This window comes from Macrotis lagotis, chromosome 1 (assembly GCF_037893015.1).
Source record: "Macrotis lagotis isolate mMagLag1 chromosome 1, bilby.v1.9.chrom.fasta, whole genome shotgun sequence".
NCBI classification, from domain to species: domain Eukaryota; kingdom Metazoa; phylum Chordata; class Mammalia; order Peramelemorphia; family Peramelidae; genus Macrotis; species Macrotis lagotis.
In genome coordinates, this window is record NC_133658.1 from 693,669,848 (window position 1) to 693,684,801 (window position 14,954).

A 14,954-nucleotide genomic window follows, 5' to 3' on the forward strand; every position below is an offset into this window, starting at 1 on the left:
AATATATGAAACTTTCATCTTATTCTTATTATTCAAATCACTACTATACCTTGTAAAGTAGGGTGAATAAGACAATGTGTAAAGTTTTACAATGCAAAAGTCGCATGAGACCTTTGTAACTGGGGTTGCAGAGGGTGTCCTTTTCTTGTAGGGAGGCCAAGGGTTTCCAGGGAATTTGCCACTCTGTTTTAAACTATAGAAAAAATACAAGATGAAAATGAGATTAAAACTCCACTTAAACCAGAATCCAAAATAGTAGGATTAAAAACTAATCAGTTAGTAACAAATGAAATGCAAGATATACTTTCCCTAGGGTGACTGTTAGACTTTTTACAATGGAAAGGAGCAACCACACATATCAGAGAAACCTATGTTAATAAAGGTAAAACAAAAAGGATAGAAAGATGCATAGAGGTCCAATTAAAAAGTCCAATAAAACCAGCAAAGAGAGTAGTACCACATAGGCAGTTAAAATAAGAAAGAAGTAACTATATCTCTTGAGCTATAACAGCAACAGGTTCTTTTAAAAAATATATTTAATGGTCCTACATAGATCATTCATAAACTCCAAGTTGTAAAATATTTTTTCTGATACCATTTACAGAGACCAAGTTATTTTGCATGTATATAAAAGTAAACATGTAAACATTATCAATAAAGTTGGTATTTTTTTGACCTTTCATTCCAACAGAAGCCAATACAAATCAATAGATATAATACTGCTGATATAAAATGATGATGTGCTTTATTAAAAATAATTATTAAATCTGTAGTCTAGGGATCCTGAGTTCAAAATCTTAGTGTTTCACTGATGGAGCATTAAGCAAGACCCTGAAGTTTTCATACAGTATTATTCTGCAGTATATTCTTTCTAAATACTATCATCAGTATCTCAACTGTAAAATAAAGAGGACATTCTCTCCAATTTATGATATGGTGACAATTAAAAATCACCTTTTAAGAATTCAATTCAGCACACATTATTTAAATGTCTTTTGGATATATGGTATTTTTTAAAGGTACATATTGAAAAAATATATCTGTGTCAGAAGGGCCTCTCAGAAAGTTTTGAAATATGAGACTATTCTGATAAATAGGATGATATATAAAAGGTATACCAGTCATCTATAATCAAACTCAAATTCCTTCCTTAACCAGACCCTGTAAACATGGAATTGAGATCCAAGGTCCTATTCCTTTAATCAAACAAAAAGGCCCAGAAAAACTTCAAGAGACTAAACACTAAACACATGTTTTTTACTACTAAAATTTCAAATTATTTGCCAAATTCTTGAATCAACTCTACAAATGGTGTATCAGTTTATTTTTTTAAAAAAAATGTTTCAATTAACAAATTTATTTTCTCTCAACATCTTTGCCTCATTAATAAAGAGAAAACCCTTATAACGAATATACTTGGACAAGCAAAATAAATTCCTAAATAGGTTATATTCCAAAAAATATCTAAATCCATCACCTCTCAATCAGGAGTTGCATGGTCCTCTGATATAAATTATGAGTCAATTCTGTGTTGAATGGAGTTCTTAAATCTTTCAAAGTTAGTTTCTTTACAATGTTACTATTGCATAAATTGTTCCATAGGTACTACTCCCCGTCACTGATCTTTAATTGGAATTATTCCTATATTTCTGAGTCCTTTCATCATTTCTTATAACACAATAATATTCACCATATCCATATATTAACAATGTTTAGTCATTCACCAATTGATAAGCATTCCTTAATTTTCTGTTCTTTTCTACCATAAATGTTTTTGTACATATTAATCATTTTCCTCTTATTTAAATCACTTGGGTTATGGGTCTAGTTGTGTTATCACTGATATACACAACTTGGTGATTTTGTGGACCTGGTTCCAAAGCACTTTCCAAAATAGCTGGGCCAATAATTTATAGCTCTGCTAATATCATTTTATTTCTGTCCAAAGAACAAGAGGCAGTATATTACTTCCTCTTGTACTAGTTCTCTAACCTCAATCAGCCTAAAAGAGTCAGTAGACAGATACAAAAGATGATGAAAAGATAATAAAAAATGAATGGATATAGATAGTGAGGCTAGGAAAGACTCTAAGATGATTTTAAAACTGATAAATCAGGTGTCTAAAAAGACTGTGGTGCCTAAACAGAAATTGGAAATTTTGAAGGAAGAGTTGTTTTGGGTACTTACTCAACCAAGTTCACCCCATAACCTAGTATATTAAACTTTTTCTTTTCAAACACCTACTCAGTTGTTCATATAAACTCTCCCACCCTCTCAAACTTTTCAACCAGCATTCTTTCCAATACCTTCATTTAAGAGAAACCTGGTTCGCTCTTCACCCACTCAAAAGACTTCTCTTTTTGCCTTCATCATGCCTGAAACAAATTCCCTTCCCATTTGTGCTTCTAAGAACTTCTGACTGCCTTCAACATTCTGCTAATGTGATACCATCTAAATTTAGATTCTAAAAAAAGCCTTTTGAAATCAATTAATCTATCCAGAAATATATTTTAAGAATCAAGAATGAAATAAACTCTCTCAAGAAATTGACATTCTAGGTTGTGCTTGAGCTGTTTCTGGAAGGAAGAGAGAGAGAGAGAGAGAGATTCTAAGAGGTGGAAGCAAAGGACAGTATCCTAATCACAGAAAACAAGCCAGGACAAAGGCACAAAAAGCAGAATAGGGAGCACCATGTGAAAGGAACAACAAATATGCCAGCATGTGAGGAGGGAAGGAATTTGTGAAAAAACTTGAAAGAAAAAAAAAGGTAAGACTTTAAAAAGCACTAACTGACAATAAAAGATTATATTTGATCCTAGATTAGAATAGACTGACATTTGGTAAAATCGTTTTGGTGCTCTATAATGGATGAAATGGAGCAAGGAGAGAAAAGGCTCAGGAAATGGAAGGCCACTACAGTGGAGCCAAGAAGGTAGAAAAGTAGGAAGTATAAATAGTAAACAACCACCCCCAAATCCTCCAAACAAGTCTAAAAAAATTGCCACACAAAATCATGATCAGAACATCTAAAAAATAAAATAAAAGCACTGTGGATCTTCCTTTGTCTTCTCATTTTTCAGACCCAAGTTGGCATAGATAGAAAGGCAAATGATGACACTAGAAATGAAGATCTGTCTAGAGGCATGTGACTCAGAGGGTCTGTAAGGCAGATAGAAGTTGTGCATCAAGGTAAGTTCCCAAAATCTCAAGTACAGAAATAGTAACAACTGACAGTTTAGTTCTTCACTACCCTGTTCCAGGTCACAGATTCTGGATGGACTGAGGATGGTGAGGAGTGGTTGTGGATCCTAGGCAAAAAGCAAGTTCAGAAGTAAGCAACAGTAATATAGTCAGAATCCAGGAACAGTGTAAGATTTCGGGTTCAGTCTATGCCTCATATAAAGCCTGAAGTAAAATAACCATGACAGAAATCTCAGAATGAGCTATTTAAACTCCAAGAGAGTATGCCTAAAGGCCTCTTGCCCAGACCCAAATCCAGGTCAGAAACTTGCAAAGCTCAGACCAGGGGAACAGCAATCAGATTTTGCCATGGATCAGAATACTTTGGGAGAGATAATTGAAAGCTTACAAGTCCCCATTTTAAATTGTCCCTGATATTTATAAATAACACAACTCTAGGCACATCAAGGAAGCAACAGTCAGACCAGTCTAGTTAGTCACTCCCTCCAGAAATATACAGAGCAAGGATATACTGATAACATCCTAAAATAGGAAAATTCATGAACCTTATCATTATTATATAAGACTAATTTTCTTACAAATATTTTACAAATAATCTTGTATTCTAAATCAGTGGTGTAATAGTAAAGATGTGATCTACTATAAATCACTTGAGAAAGCCCAGATGTTCCTACCATCAAGGATTCCTTTGATGTTGTTTAATTTATCATAAAAATTTTGTAGAATAGGAGAGTCATTTGTTTTGATATATGTTCTTTGTAACATTCTGGCATTAAGATTTAAGATTTTCTTCCAGATTGTGAATATCTTCTCTTCTCTTCTTTTTCAAAAACCTTGAGATTTAATCCCTCAAAATGCACTCAAAATTATGCTGCCTCCAGAATGAACATCCTCTTTTTATATTCAATCTAGTTTGGCTGTTTGGCCCTTTTTTTTTTTAATGTCATCTCCATTTCCCTATTAAAACATATCTGAAACTCTGATATCAGAGTCCAAATGTGGACTATTTTGATGGTGATAGGTGTCTGTTGTAAAAAATCTTTATTAATATTTTCCTGTTTTTTTCATTTTCCATTCTTTCTAGTTTCATGTTTCAATCTTCTTGAGATGTCTTTGCTAACCTGAATGTCTCATCAAGCTTTCTTCAAACTTCTTTTCTCTCCCTTGCTTTTCAAAATTTAATGCAGCAAAATGGTTAATAATCTTCCAACATCCTGTGCTGTGAGATTTTACAAATGAATTTGTATTCTACCTTGTTGCTCCAATCTGCCATCTCTCCCCACTTACAAATGAAAACAAGGATATTTTAACAGTCTGAATTCAAGTATTTTAATCACCTCACTGTGGTAATTCATTTTCATAAGCTAAACTTCTGTATGAAATTAGCAGAATTAGTGTCAATATCTTTTCCTTCATCAATTTTCCAATTTCCAATTTCCAGTAACAACAGTTTGTCTAAATAGGTTTGGTTAGAGTTTCATTGCATGTGCTTTCTTTTTTTCATTTTTTATCCCAAATATTAATCTTTCTTTTAACTCAATAAACACTTATTAAGCACCTATTATAAAAGACTAGGCGCTGGGAATATAACACAAGAATGAAACATTCCTGATGAATGAATTAACAGATGTTAAGGCTATATTAGTAAATATTTATTAATAATTTAAAGTACACATATAGCTTTGTAGGAATAAAATATTCATAGGATTTAGTTATTCTAAAACTCTTTCTAAAGGTAAAGTTCCTCTTTCAGTCTTTCTGTCCTCTTCAATACCCCTTTTCTTGGACTCCATGAAATAAATACTTTTTTAGTAGCCGTAAACTATTAGTTAATCTACATATCCTTTAAAAAGCAACACTTCCAATTGCAAATGCTACAACTGCAAGACAAGATTTCTAAAGCAATGGTAATTTTAAGAAGTTGAAAGACACAGACCCTACTCCAACAGAACATTAGATTTAAGAAACTACCCCTTATATCCCCAAACATACCTAACCTTCAAATGTTGACAATAGCACCAAGTTGTGTAGAAAACCTCCAGCAAAGTAAACTAGTCAGGCAACTTTGCCTTGGCTAACTGAATTATATTCAAACAAGTTTCCTCAGGTCGATAATTCCTCTTTTTTCTGTTATAAAAATAAGCTCTGTGAAACACTTCTTTGTCTCTAATTACTAAGGACTCAGTAGACCAGACCTGATGGTGGAATAAAAGCCTTGCAGATAAATCACTATACTCAGAAGTTTTGTGCCACAGGCTTCTCTATTTCAGATATTAAATTAACATTTTCCTTAGGTTCTACAGGACAGCACAATTTTTATTCAAGAGAAATAATCCTATTGAAGGTATTTTCAATACTATTTCCTAACAGAAATTACTAGTACTTTGAATAAGATGATAAATGCAAACTTCAATTTTAATTTTTAAAAAATTTAAATTTTAAAAATATCCATAAAACTCAAAAGAACCTTTAAGTAGTTGTGATAATATTAAATCCTGACCACACCCAGAATTAAAAACAAAAAATTCCTAAGAGAAATATTGTCAAGATAATCTGATCACATTAAGTGCAATTACACGTTTTTGCTTTTTTACTTTTTTAAATGACATTTCTCCTGCAAAAAAGAAATTAAGATTTAGTAAAGATATATTTTTTACTTAAAAATCTTTAAAAACAAACTGGTAGGGGTGGCTAGGTAGCACAGTGGATAAGAGCACCAGCCCTGAAGTCAGAAGTACCTGAGTTCAAATCTGAACTCAGACACTTAATAATTACCTAGCTGTGTGGCCTTGGACAAGCCACTTAACCCCATTTGCCTTGCAAAAACCTAAAAAAAAGCAAAAACAAAAAATTGGTCTATTTAGAAAGGGGGAACAAAAATAGGGTATTGATTTGCAATTCAGCACCTCAAATTTACAACAGTTCTATACATCTCAGATTATAATATTCTGATGCTATAATGATGAAATCACATTTTGCAGATGTTTCTCTTATAATCTCATGTTAGTTATACAAAAAGTATTTACAAATTGAAACAAAGTTAACAGAAAAAAACTACAAATAAAATGGGAGTATGGGGGGGGGGGGGGGCTTTTATGTAGGACCTAAACTGTTATTTGGAGGAAGTTAAAGATTCTATAAGGCTCAATGTGTGCATTTTAGACATGAGAAATTAACCACAAAGGGACAGAGGCAGAAGGTGGAATGTTATTTATGAGGAAAATTTTGTTTAAGAGAAAAAGTCTTTAAATGATAGTCTAATTTCATTAGATGACTCAAAAATGTTTTCCCTAAATATTAATCAATGAGCATTTTTTAAACATCTATTGGGTGTCAGTCAGGCATTGGGCTCCATTCTGGGAGAATACAAAAGAAAAAAAATATTAAGCAGTCATTGCTCTCAAGGAGGTTACTTTCTAAAGGGGGAAACAATATGTACTTATAGAATGAATAAAAGTTATTTATAAGTAAATTCTATTCATCAAAATACAATCATTTTCATTACTGACATTCCCAAATGATTATGATATACCAATCAATCAATAAACATTTATTTAATGCCAGTTAGATACCAGGCACCATGCTAGTTGCTAAGAATATTAGTTCAAAGAATAAAACTAAACAATCCCTACTCATAAGAAACATATTCTGCTGATATATCAACTGCTCTCATTTCTGACTCCTAAATCATATATCTTTATACTCTTTAATAACCTCCTCTATGTATTAAAGTCACTAAGCATCAAAATATATAATGATTTAATTCTGCTTTTCTTAACAATTTCTTTGTAGAATTTATTTCTGTACAGTCTCAGAGAGCAGACATAGTCTGTTGCCACAGCGCCAGGTTTCCAACACCTTAGAATCTTACAGAATTTTTGCTTCACTGTCATTACCTTTGGGAATCCAGAGCCATCTCCAGGTCACAAAGATTATGTGAATAAAACTTTGTGAAGTAGCAGCTCTATCACAAATATTTATAAACCTAATTACTTTAAAGCAAAAAAAAAAGGGGGGGATGCTTCCAGTTTTGTTTTTTTTTCAAATATCCTCTAGGCCAATGGCATCTAACTTAACAAAATGTTCGAAAAATAAATATTAGCCCATATTTCACCTGAATAGTATATTATACATCATTTTGACCTCCCCATTAATTAATGAAGCATTAATGAAATAGTCAAATGAAAAGATGAACAGTAGCAAAGTTAAACAAAATTCAATGTGAACACTTACTTGATCACTGACTATTTGAAACTGAAAAATTTCTAATATGTATAAATACATATATTATTTTCTTTTCTTTTTTCTTGTTTTGCTTTTTGATAGGCAATGAAGTTAAGTGACTTGTCCAGGCACAGCTTTATTAAGTGTTTGAGGCTGGATTTCAACCCAGATTCTACTGACTCCAGGGCTGCTACTCTATCCAATGCCCCATCATTTTCTTTTTTTTTTCATTTTTGCAAGGCAATGGGGGTTAAGTGACTTGCCCAAAGTCACACAGCTAAGCAATTCTTAAGTGTCTGAGGTCAAATTTGAACTCAGCTCCTCATGACCCCAAGGCTAATGCTATCCACTGCACCCATCATTTTCAAACATAATACAATTACCAATCTTTACATCAAGAGGCAGTGAAAACATAAAAATAAATAAATAAATAAATTTGGATAGCATTTCTTTTATTTTTAAGTTTTAATAGTAAATATATTAAAAACTAGAGTCTGGATTTGTGTGATTTGTAAAAGCATTTAAAAGCTGACAAATATATAATAATTCTATTTCTAATAATCAACACTAGCTTATTACCTAAAAAATCTTACCAATTTCTCAAGAATGAGGTAGCATGGTAAACAAGAAAGGACACTGGATTTTAAGTTTAAAAACCTGGGTTCTAGTTCCACTCTGCCAATAACTAGTTGCATAACCTTCAACAATTTAACCTTAAAGAGCCTCCATTACTCTTTTGTAAAAATAAAGGAGCTGGCCTAGATGATCTCTATGAAACAAACACAAACATTCATTTCCATATCAACAGAATCACAAAATTTCGCTTTATCAAAGTCAAAAAATGTTACAAAAAATAACTTTTGTCATTTCAGATATTTAGGTTTACCCAATCCATTTTTCAACATTTTGGAAAAAATTGTCATTTCCCCCAAATTTAAAAGGCTCCCATAACTGGTAAAGAAACCTTTTGATTTTTTTTTAAGATAATCAATGATGTTCTTTAATATACTAACACTGTACAATAGAGTCATCACCAACAATTTTTCCAATCAGACTTTCAGCTGAAATTCTTTATATCCAATCAGAGAAATTGCATAGGGAGGTAAGGGGTATGTAGTAGAGCTAAGAAATGTCATTTAAACATTAAATCTTAAGATTATTTATAGATGGACATTTACTACAGTTCTCGACATTTCTCCATCCCCCAAAAAAATAAAGTGCTCTATTTTCAAAGCCACAGTATTTTAACTAAAAAAAAAAAAAAAAAAAAAAAAAAAAATCTGCCACATCAAACCTATAAACCTATAAACCTACAAGAAAAATGTGTCAAAATTGTCCTAAGCAAAGAAAAGAGCTAATTCCCCAAATAAGAATTTTACTAATTTGGAGAAAAGCAATGTGACCTTGTTCCTTTAAGTTACTTAAATACTGTAATTAAATCTTTTTTACATTAATTGCATAAAGAATACTCCCTAATAGTATAAAGGTGAGCTCCCTGTTGAAAATGCTGACAAGTCAGGAGTACCAGAGTTCAAATCCAGACTCAGACACTTATTACCTAGCTGTGTGGCCTTGGGCAAGCCACTTAACCCCACTGCCTTGCAAAAACCTAAAGAAAAAACAAAAAACGAGTGATATTATGGGGCAGCTAGGTGGTGTAGTGGATAAAGCACTGGCCTTGGAGTCAGGAATACCTGGGTCCAAATTGGGTCTCAGACACAATAATTACCTAGCTGTGTGGCCTTGGGCAAGCCATTTAACCCCATTTGCCTTGTAAAAACCTTTAAAAAAAAATGCCTACAAATTTCAAATTACTTGAAATCAGACAATAATTTAAAGTGTTTAGTGTACAGATTATTTCTAAATGATAAAGGTTCAAAATGAAAAACAAATCAGATTCCGATTAAGACAACTAACTTTAAAACTGTTTACCTGATTGCTGGCTATATTTGCCATTCTCCCTTTCATCTTCACATCCACTTACTCATGGAAATAAGATAAAGTTTCAACTTATAAAATGTCCCCAAATTACTCAATCTGTGATATACCTGAGCCTTAATTGATAATCTCCACCTAGGACTAGAAAATCAAGCTGCCAAGAATATTTCATTATGCTCAAATTTTATATGACTATGATCCAAATGTTTACTCAAAGCTAAAATTGCTAAAATTTTAATTATGTTCTTTGCCCTCCTGACAAAACTGAGAATTTCCTTCACATAAAGAAAAGCACAAATTAAGCTATGAATTTTTTTATTCTAGTTGTACAACATTATAAAATTAATTATTAGTAAAATAAATGTCAAAAATTATTACAAAATAAGTAATACTATGATAATAAGAAATCAAATGCTCCATTAAAAGGACATCATTTATAGTTTGTTTTTGTCTTTAATATTCTAAGTTGTGTTAAATATTTACAAACAAAATTTATTTAGTTTTAACTTCTGTCTCTCTGCTCCCATTTATCAGGAGGTATTTTATCCTCTTTGTACAAGTGGCAAGAGTTACAAGTAAAAATATCTCTTGCCTGTGCAATGTTGATGATCATCACTGATGACCACAAAATTAAAAGAATGTATTATCTTAACTTCTGCCTCCTCTGCCGGCTTTGAAGCAGAATAGCACAAAATCTAACTTCTGACATCTTCCATTATATAACAGATTTTTTCTTTGTCCAATTAATGATGTTACAAATTCATTTTTAAAAGTAAAAATGAAAATGAAAATGTTGGCTTATGAGTTCTAAGAATTTAAAATCCAATTTGAAACAGATTATAAAATCTTACATTTTCCTCCCCCAAAATTAAAAATGCCCTTTTAATAACAAGTGTCTGTAAGTAATAAGACAATCTAAAAGTAAAAAGTATATGCAGAAGTATAAAATCTGTAATATCTAATTAGTATATTATTTAATAAGATTAACTTACAATGCGGTATATCTGTCCATTGCAGACTGCACATCTCTACGGTAAACTGTCCGAAGGATTACCATGACTGGGTCAAACTCTTTATCCCAGACTTCAGCTATTATCATTTAAAAAAAAGTACAAGTTAACATAGTAATTCCTAAAGATGAAAGTGATATACTATTGTTAGAAATTTTAAATTTAAAAGATGGAATATTTTCTTAGTTGATTAATTTTAGTAATAAGTTTGAAATGTTAAAGAGTCATTTGACTATAACAAACTTTGTATCACATAAATTCTTTCATATGCTATCCTTTAAACCTCAAGAAAACAAATGTAAAAACTGAATGACAAACAAGTTAGCAAGGTCATAAATGTTTTATAAGGTCAACAGCAACTACAAAGATGACTTTAAAATGAATTTTTAAAATTTTTATTATGAATCTTAAATTTATCTTATTTCCCTTTAAAATACTAACTCGCTGATTTAACATAGATTATTTTCTTTCCTAACTTTCAAGATCATATTTTTAGTACTGCATGTTTTAAAATGGAAAAAATATATATTTAATAGTGTTGTTGTCATCATCACAAATAAGTAATGAATTTTGATGAATACTGAAGATGTTGAGGCTGATTTTAAATTAAGAATTTTAAACACCCCAGACCAGGAGTCACAATACAGCTTTGTTACTACTTAGTGACCTTAGGATGACTGACCTAATTCCTAGGTGCTTCAGTTTCCTGCTTCACAAGAAAATTCATACCCATTACCTCCTTTCTGTTGCCACAGTCACCATCCTAACTCAAATTTTCCTTGGTTCTCACCTGGAGGATTACAATGGCCACTTAACCAACTCATTTTACTCACTTCTCGTCTCTAGTGTTGTTTATTTTAATCTCCAGTCTAAGACTAATCTTACTAAATAAATAATTGATCATATTACTCTAAGAATCAAAAACTTCAAGGGTTTCCCAATTTTGAGAACTGAATACCAAATTGCTTAGCCTAGCATTTTTCTCTTCAAGTTGGTTTCAAGCTACCTATTCAGTCTTGCTCTACCACTTCCCCTGTACAAACTCCTGCAAAGTCAAACTACTTATTACTAAATAAGATCCATACCTTCCCATTACCATGACTGCTTACTCTGCTATATTCCTACTCTGCAACTCCTCTTGTAAAGCCCAGCAAACTTCCTCTGTTCATGGTGCTTTAATCTCTTACCCATCTGAAAGTCAAGATAACTTCCCTTTCTGAACTCTAGCACTGTTTATATTGCTCATGCACCGCTCACATTTTACCTTAAAATATACTCATTCATGTACAAATTTTATATCTGTAATCTCCCTCCATAAATTCAGGAACCAAATCCTAGTTCTGACACAATGTTCAATAAATTTATCATTAAGGATTTTTGCTGATTCTAATGACAACAATCACTCCCCTTCCAAATAATCTAAAAATATTCTCATTAAATAATTTGAATAAATTGAATATTAATTTCCATCTAATGACCAAGGACATTATTGAGCAACTAGGTGGTGCAGTGGAGAGCATGATGAGCCTGAACTCAGAAAGATTCTTGAGTTCAAATCTGATATTCTACTGGTCTACTATTATTAGCTATGTGATTAAAGGCAAGTCACTTAACCCTGTTTGCCTTAGTTTTCTACGATAAAGGATCACAAAGAGTAAGACATCAGAGAAAAATAACTGAACAATAAGCAATAAAAACCATCTACTGACCTAAAATACAAAATTCAATTATATTTTGACTTAGACCAACAATTGTGAAAATCTTAGTACTCATCACAATAAAATTATATAATTCGACATAATTTACTATTTTCTTGATGATACTGGCACAACATAATGAAAGCTGATTTCTGTACTCTAAAAAATACTATATAAACCTAAATTATTACTGCTGTTATATAACACAATTATGAAGGCTGTGACCATATATGTGACCAAATATGATTATCTTGCTATATATACAAGAGCAAGCTAAGTTTTCTAAATTGTTGTAACAGACTCTTCAAAATTTCTGATGGGCCTGCTAGAGGCAGACTACAATTTATGAGATAATAGAAGAATTAAGAGCAAGCTGCTCTCCTTATGAAGCTCATAATCTAGTAAGGTAGTCAATAATATATGAATAATTCTTATTCAAAATAAGTGTGCAAGAGACAGGGATGGAAAGCAAAGTGCCATATTAAACCCAAAGTACTGTTCTACAGAGTTGGTATCTCTACTTCTCTACTTTTAGCAAATATCAAGAGTATTTTAAAATTACTATTGGCTTATCTAGAATGAATACATTTTTTAAAAAATTAAATAGCTTTTACTGTGAAGATAGCTCTGTTTTATACAGTGCTTTCCTCAAAACAATTCTGTAAATTGCGCAAACACATAATTCCCATTCTACAGAGAAGGAAACTGAGTCTCGAAGATGTTAAGAATATTGCTCAGGCACATGGCTAGTTAGGAAAAAAATCATTACTAACAACTAGGTCTTCTTGACACTAAGATCAATGCTCTCTTTTTACTACAGCATACTGTCATAGACACCACACCCAGAAGATTGTGGGTGATAACTGGGGAAAAAAATTATCTTTTAGGAAAGTTTCTGCTCCATAAAACTAAACTTGGAGGTAAACACATTTAGATGGATTTGATCAATAGCATCTTTAAAACATATCCCCCCACCAGCATATTTACAAAAATATTTTCATGCCATCCTTTAGAGCAGTGGTTCAAAGTGTGGTCTAGGATGGTGGGGAAGCCCTAAGACCCCTTTTCAAAGAGTCTCTATTGTAAAAGCTATTTTCCTAATACATTTAAGATATTATTTGCTATTAAATTCTACTTTTCTATATGCCTATGTAAGGCCAGATTTTGTTCATATGCTTCAAACAAAATAGTACTGCAATTCATTTAATTCAGAAACAAATGAGAATATAGGTGACTTCTACTAAACCAGACATTAAAGAGATTTGCAAAAAATATGTAAAATGATGCCAATTCTCATAATACTTTGATTTTAAAGAAAATTAGTTTTTCAGAAAAATGTTATATTAACATACAATAGGTTACTATTATTTTAATGAATTAATAAATCAACATTTTAAAATATCAGATTCAATTTTTAATATTAGTAGATATAGTTCACATGAACAAAAACCTTTTGTAGTCCTCAAGAATTTTTTTTTTGCAAGGCAAACAGGGTAAAGTGGCTTGCCCAAGGCCGCACAGCTAGGTAATTATTAAGTGTCTGAGACCGGATTTGAACCCAGGTACTCCTGACTCCAGGGCTAGTGCTTTAACCACTATGCCACCTAGCTGCCCCCTCAATAATTTTTAAGGGTACAATAGGGCCAAAAAGTTTTGAGAATTGCAGCCTTTGAGTTTCTTAAAGAGTTGGAACTTTCTGAATACCTTTTTACACTTTAGTCCTAACATATGGACATAAAAACTTAAAATGTCCTCAAAACATATGTCCTAAATCAAATAGTAGAACAATTGCTTGTTTATTCTAATAAGCACAAAACAAAGTCAATAATGATCACTTTAGCCAGTAACTCCAGGTGGGACTTAAAATTCAATAAATCTAGAAGCTTGTTAATGGTGAATTAATAAAATATTTGACCAACTACAACAGGTTACTTTTAAGTTAATAATTTTGTATGGCCTCAAATGAAGCTATAAATATTCAAATAGTCCTTGATAGAAAAAAAGTTCCCCACCCCAATGTAAAGGATATGTCTGCTTCTCCTTTTCATTATTCCTTGGTAAAGTTCTGTCCTAGGTAAACTTCTCTACCTAAAAAAGCCATTTTCTGTCTGTATCTTCTCTTTTATGGTAATTTTATTGAATTCTATCACTTATATTATTGCTCTTTAAAGATAACTACTAAATATCTCTTTTTACACATACAGAGGAACCCTACATACATAGTAACCCCAAGATCTAATGCTACAGAATTCAACCATGTGCATTACATTTCTGCCAGCACAGTCTAAAATTAACCCCCCTACCCCCCCCAAAAAAACTGCAACCTCAACTTTTAACTGTTAATGGCACTGCTTTCTAAGTCACCAGATTTTAAGTATCAAGTTATCTTTTAATATTCACTTTTCTAGACTCCCCACATCCAATTTACTATTAAATGTTATTGTATGATCTCTTTGTCATATACTATGAAACCAGCCATGCTCAGATCTTCATTATATCTTTCTTAGAATCATTTTAATAACAATACTGTTTCACTGCTTCTAGGTTCTTTCCTCTCTAATCTATCCTCTCACTGTTGACACAGTAATATGTCTGAGGCAACAAGATGATGAAGTATAAAAAGAATGCTGGACCTAGAATAAGGAAGACATGAATTCAAATCCAGCCCCAGACACTTACTAATTGTGGACAAATCTACTTAGTCTCAGTTTCTCTAAATGTAAAATGGAGACAGTATTAGAATCTATCTTAAAGAGTTGTTGAGAAGATACATATATATAATTACAAAGCTTAAAGCACTAAAAGAATTCAAGCTATTATTGTAGCTGTTGCAGTTGTTTCTAATGCTTTAAGTCTAATCACATTATTTCCTGAATCAGAAAAC

General features: G+C 31.9%; 1 protein-coding gene across 1 annotated transcript in view; it reads right to left on the bottom strand.

Moving 5' to 3' along the window:
• The window catches only part of LOC141506244 (E3 ubiquitin-protein ligase UBR3-like), a 140,209-nt gene that overhangs the window by 138 nt on the left and 125,117 nt on the right, over positions 1-14,954 (bottom strand). The window contains 2 exon segments of the mRNA XM_074212816.1: positions 50-193; positions 10,356-10,452. Of these exon segments, the coding sequence (XP_074068917.1) occupies positions 50-193; positions 10,356-10,452 (241 nt within the window).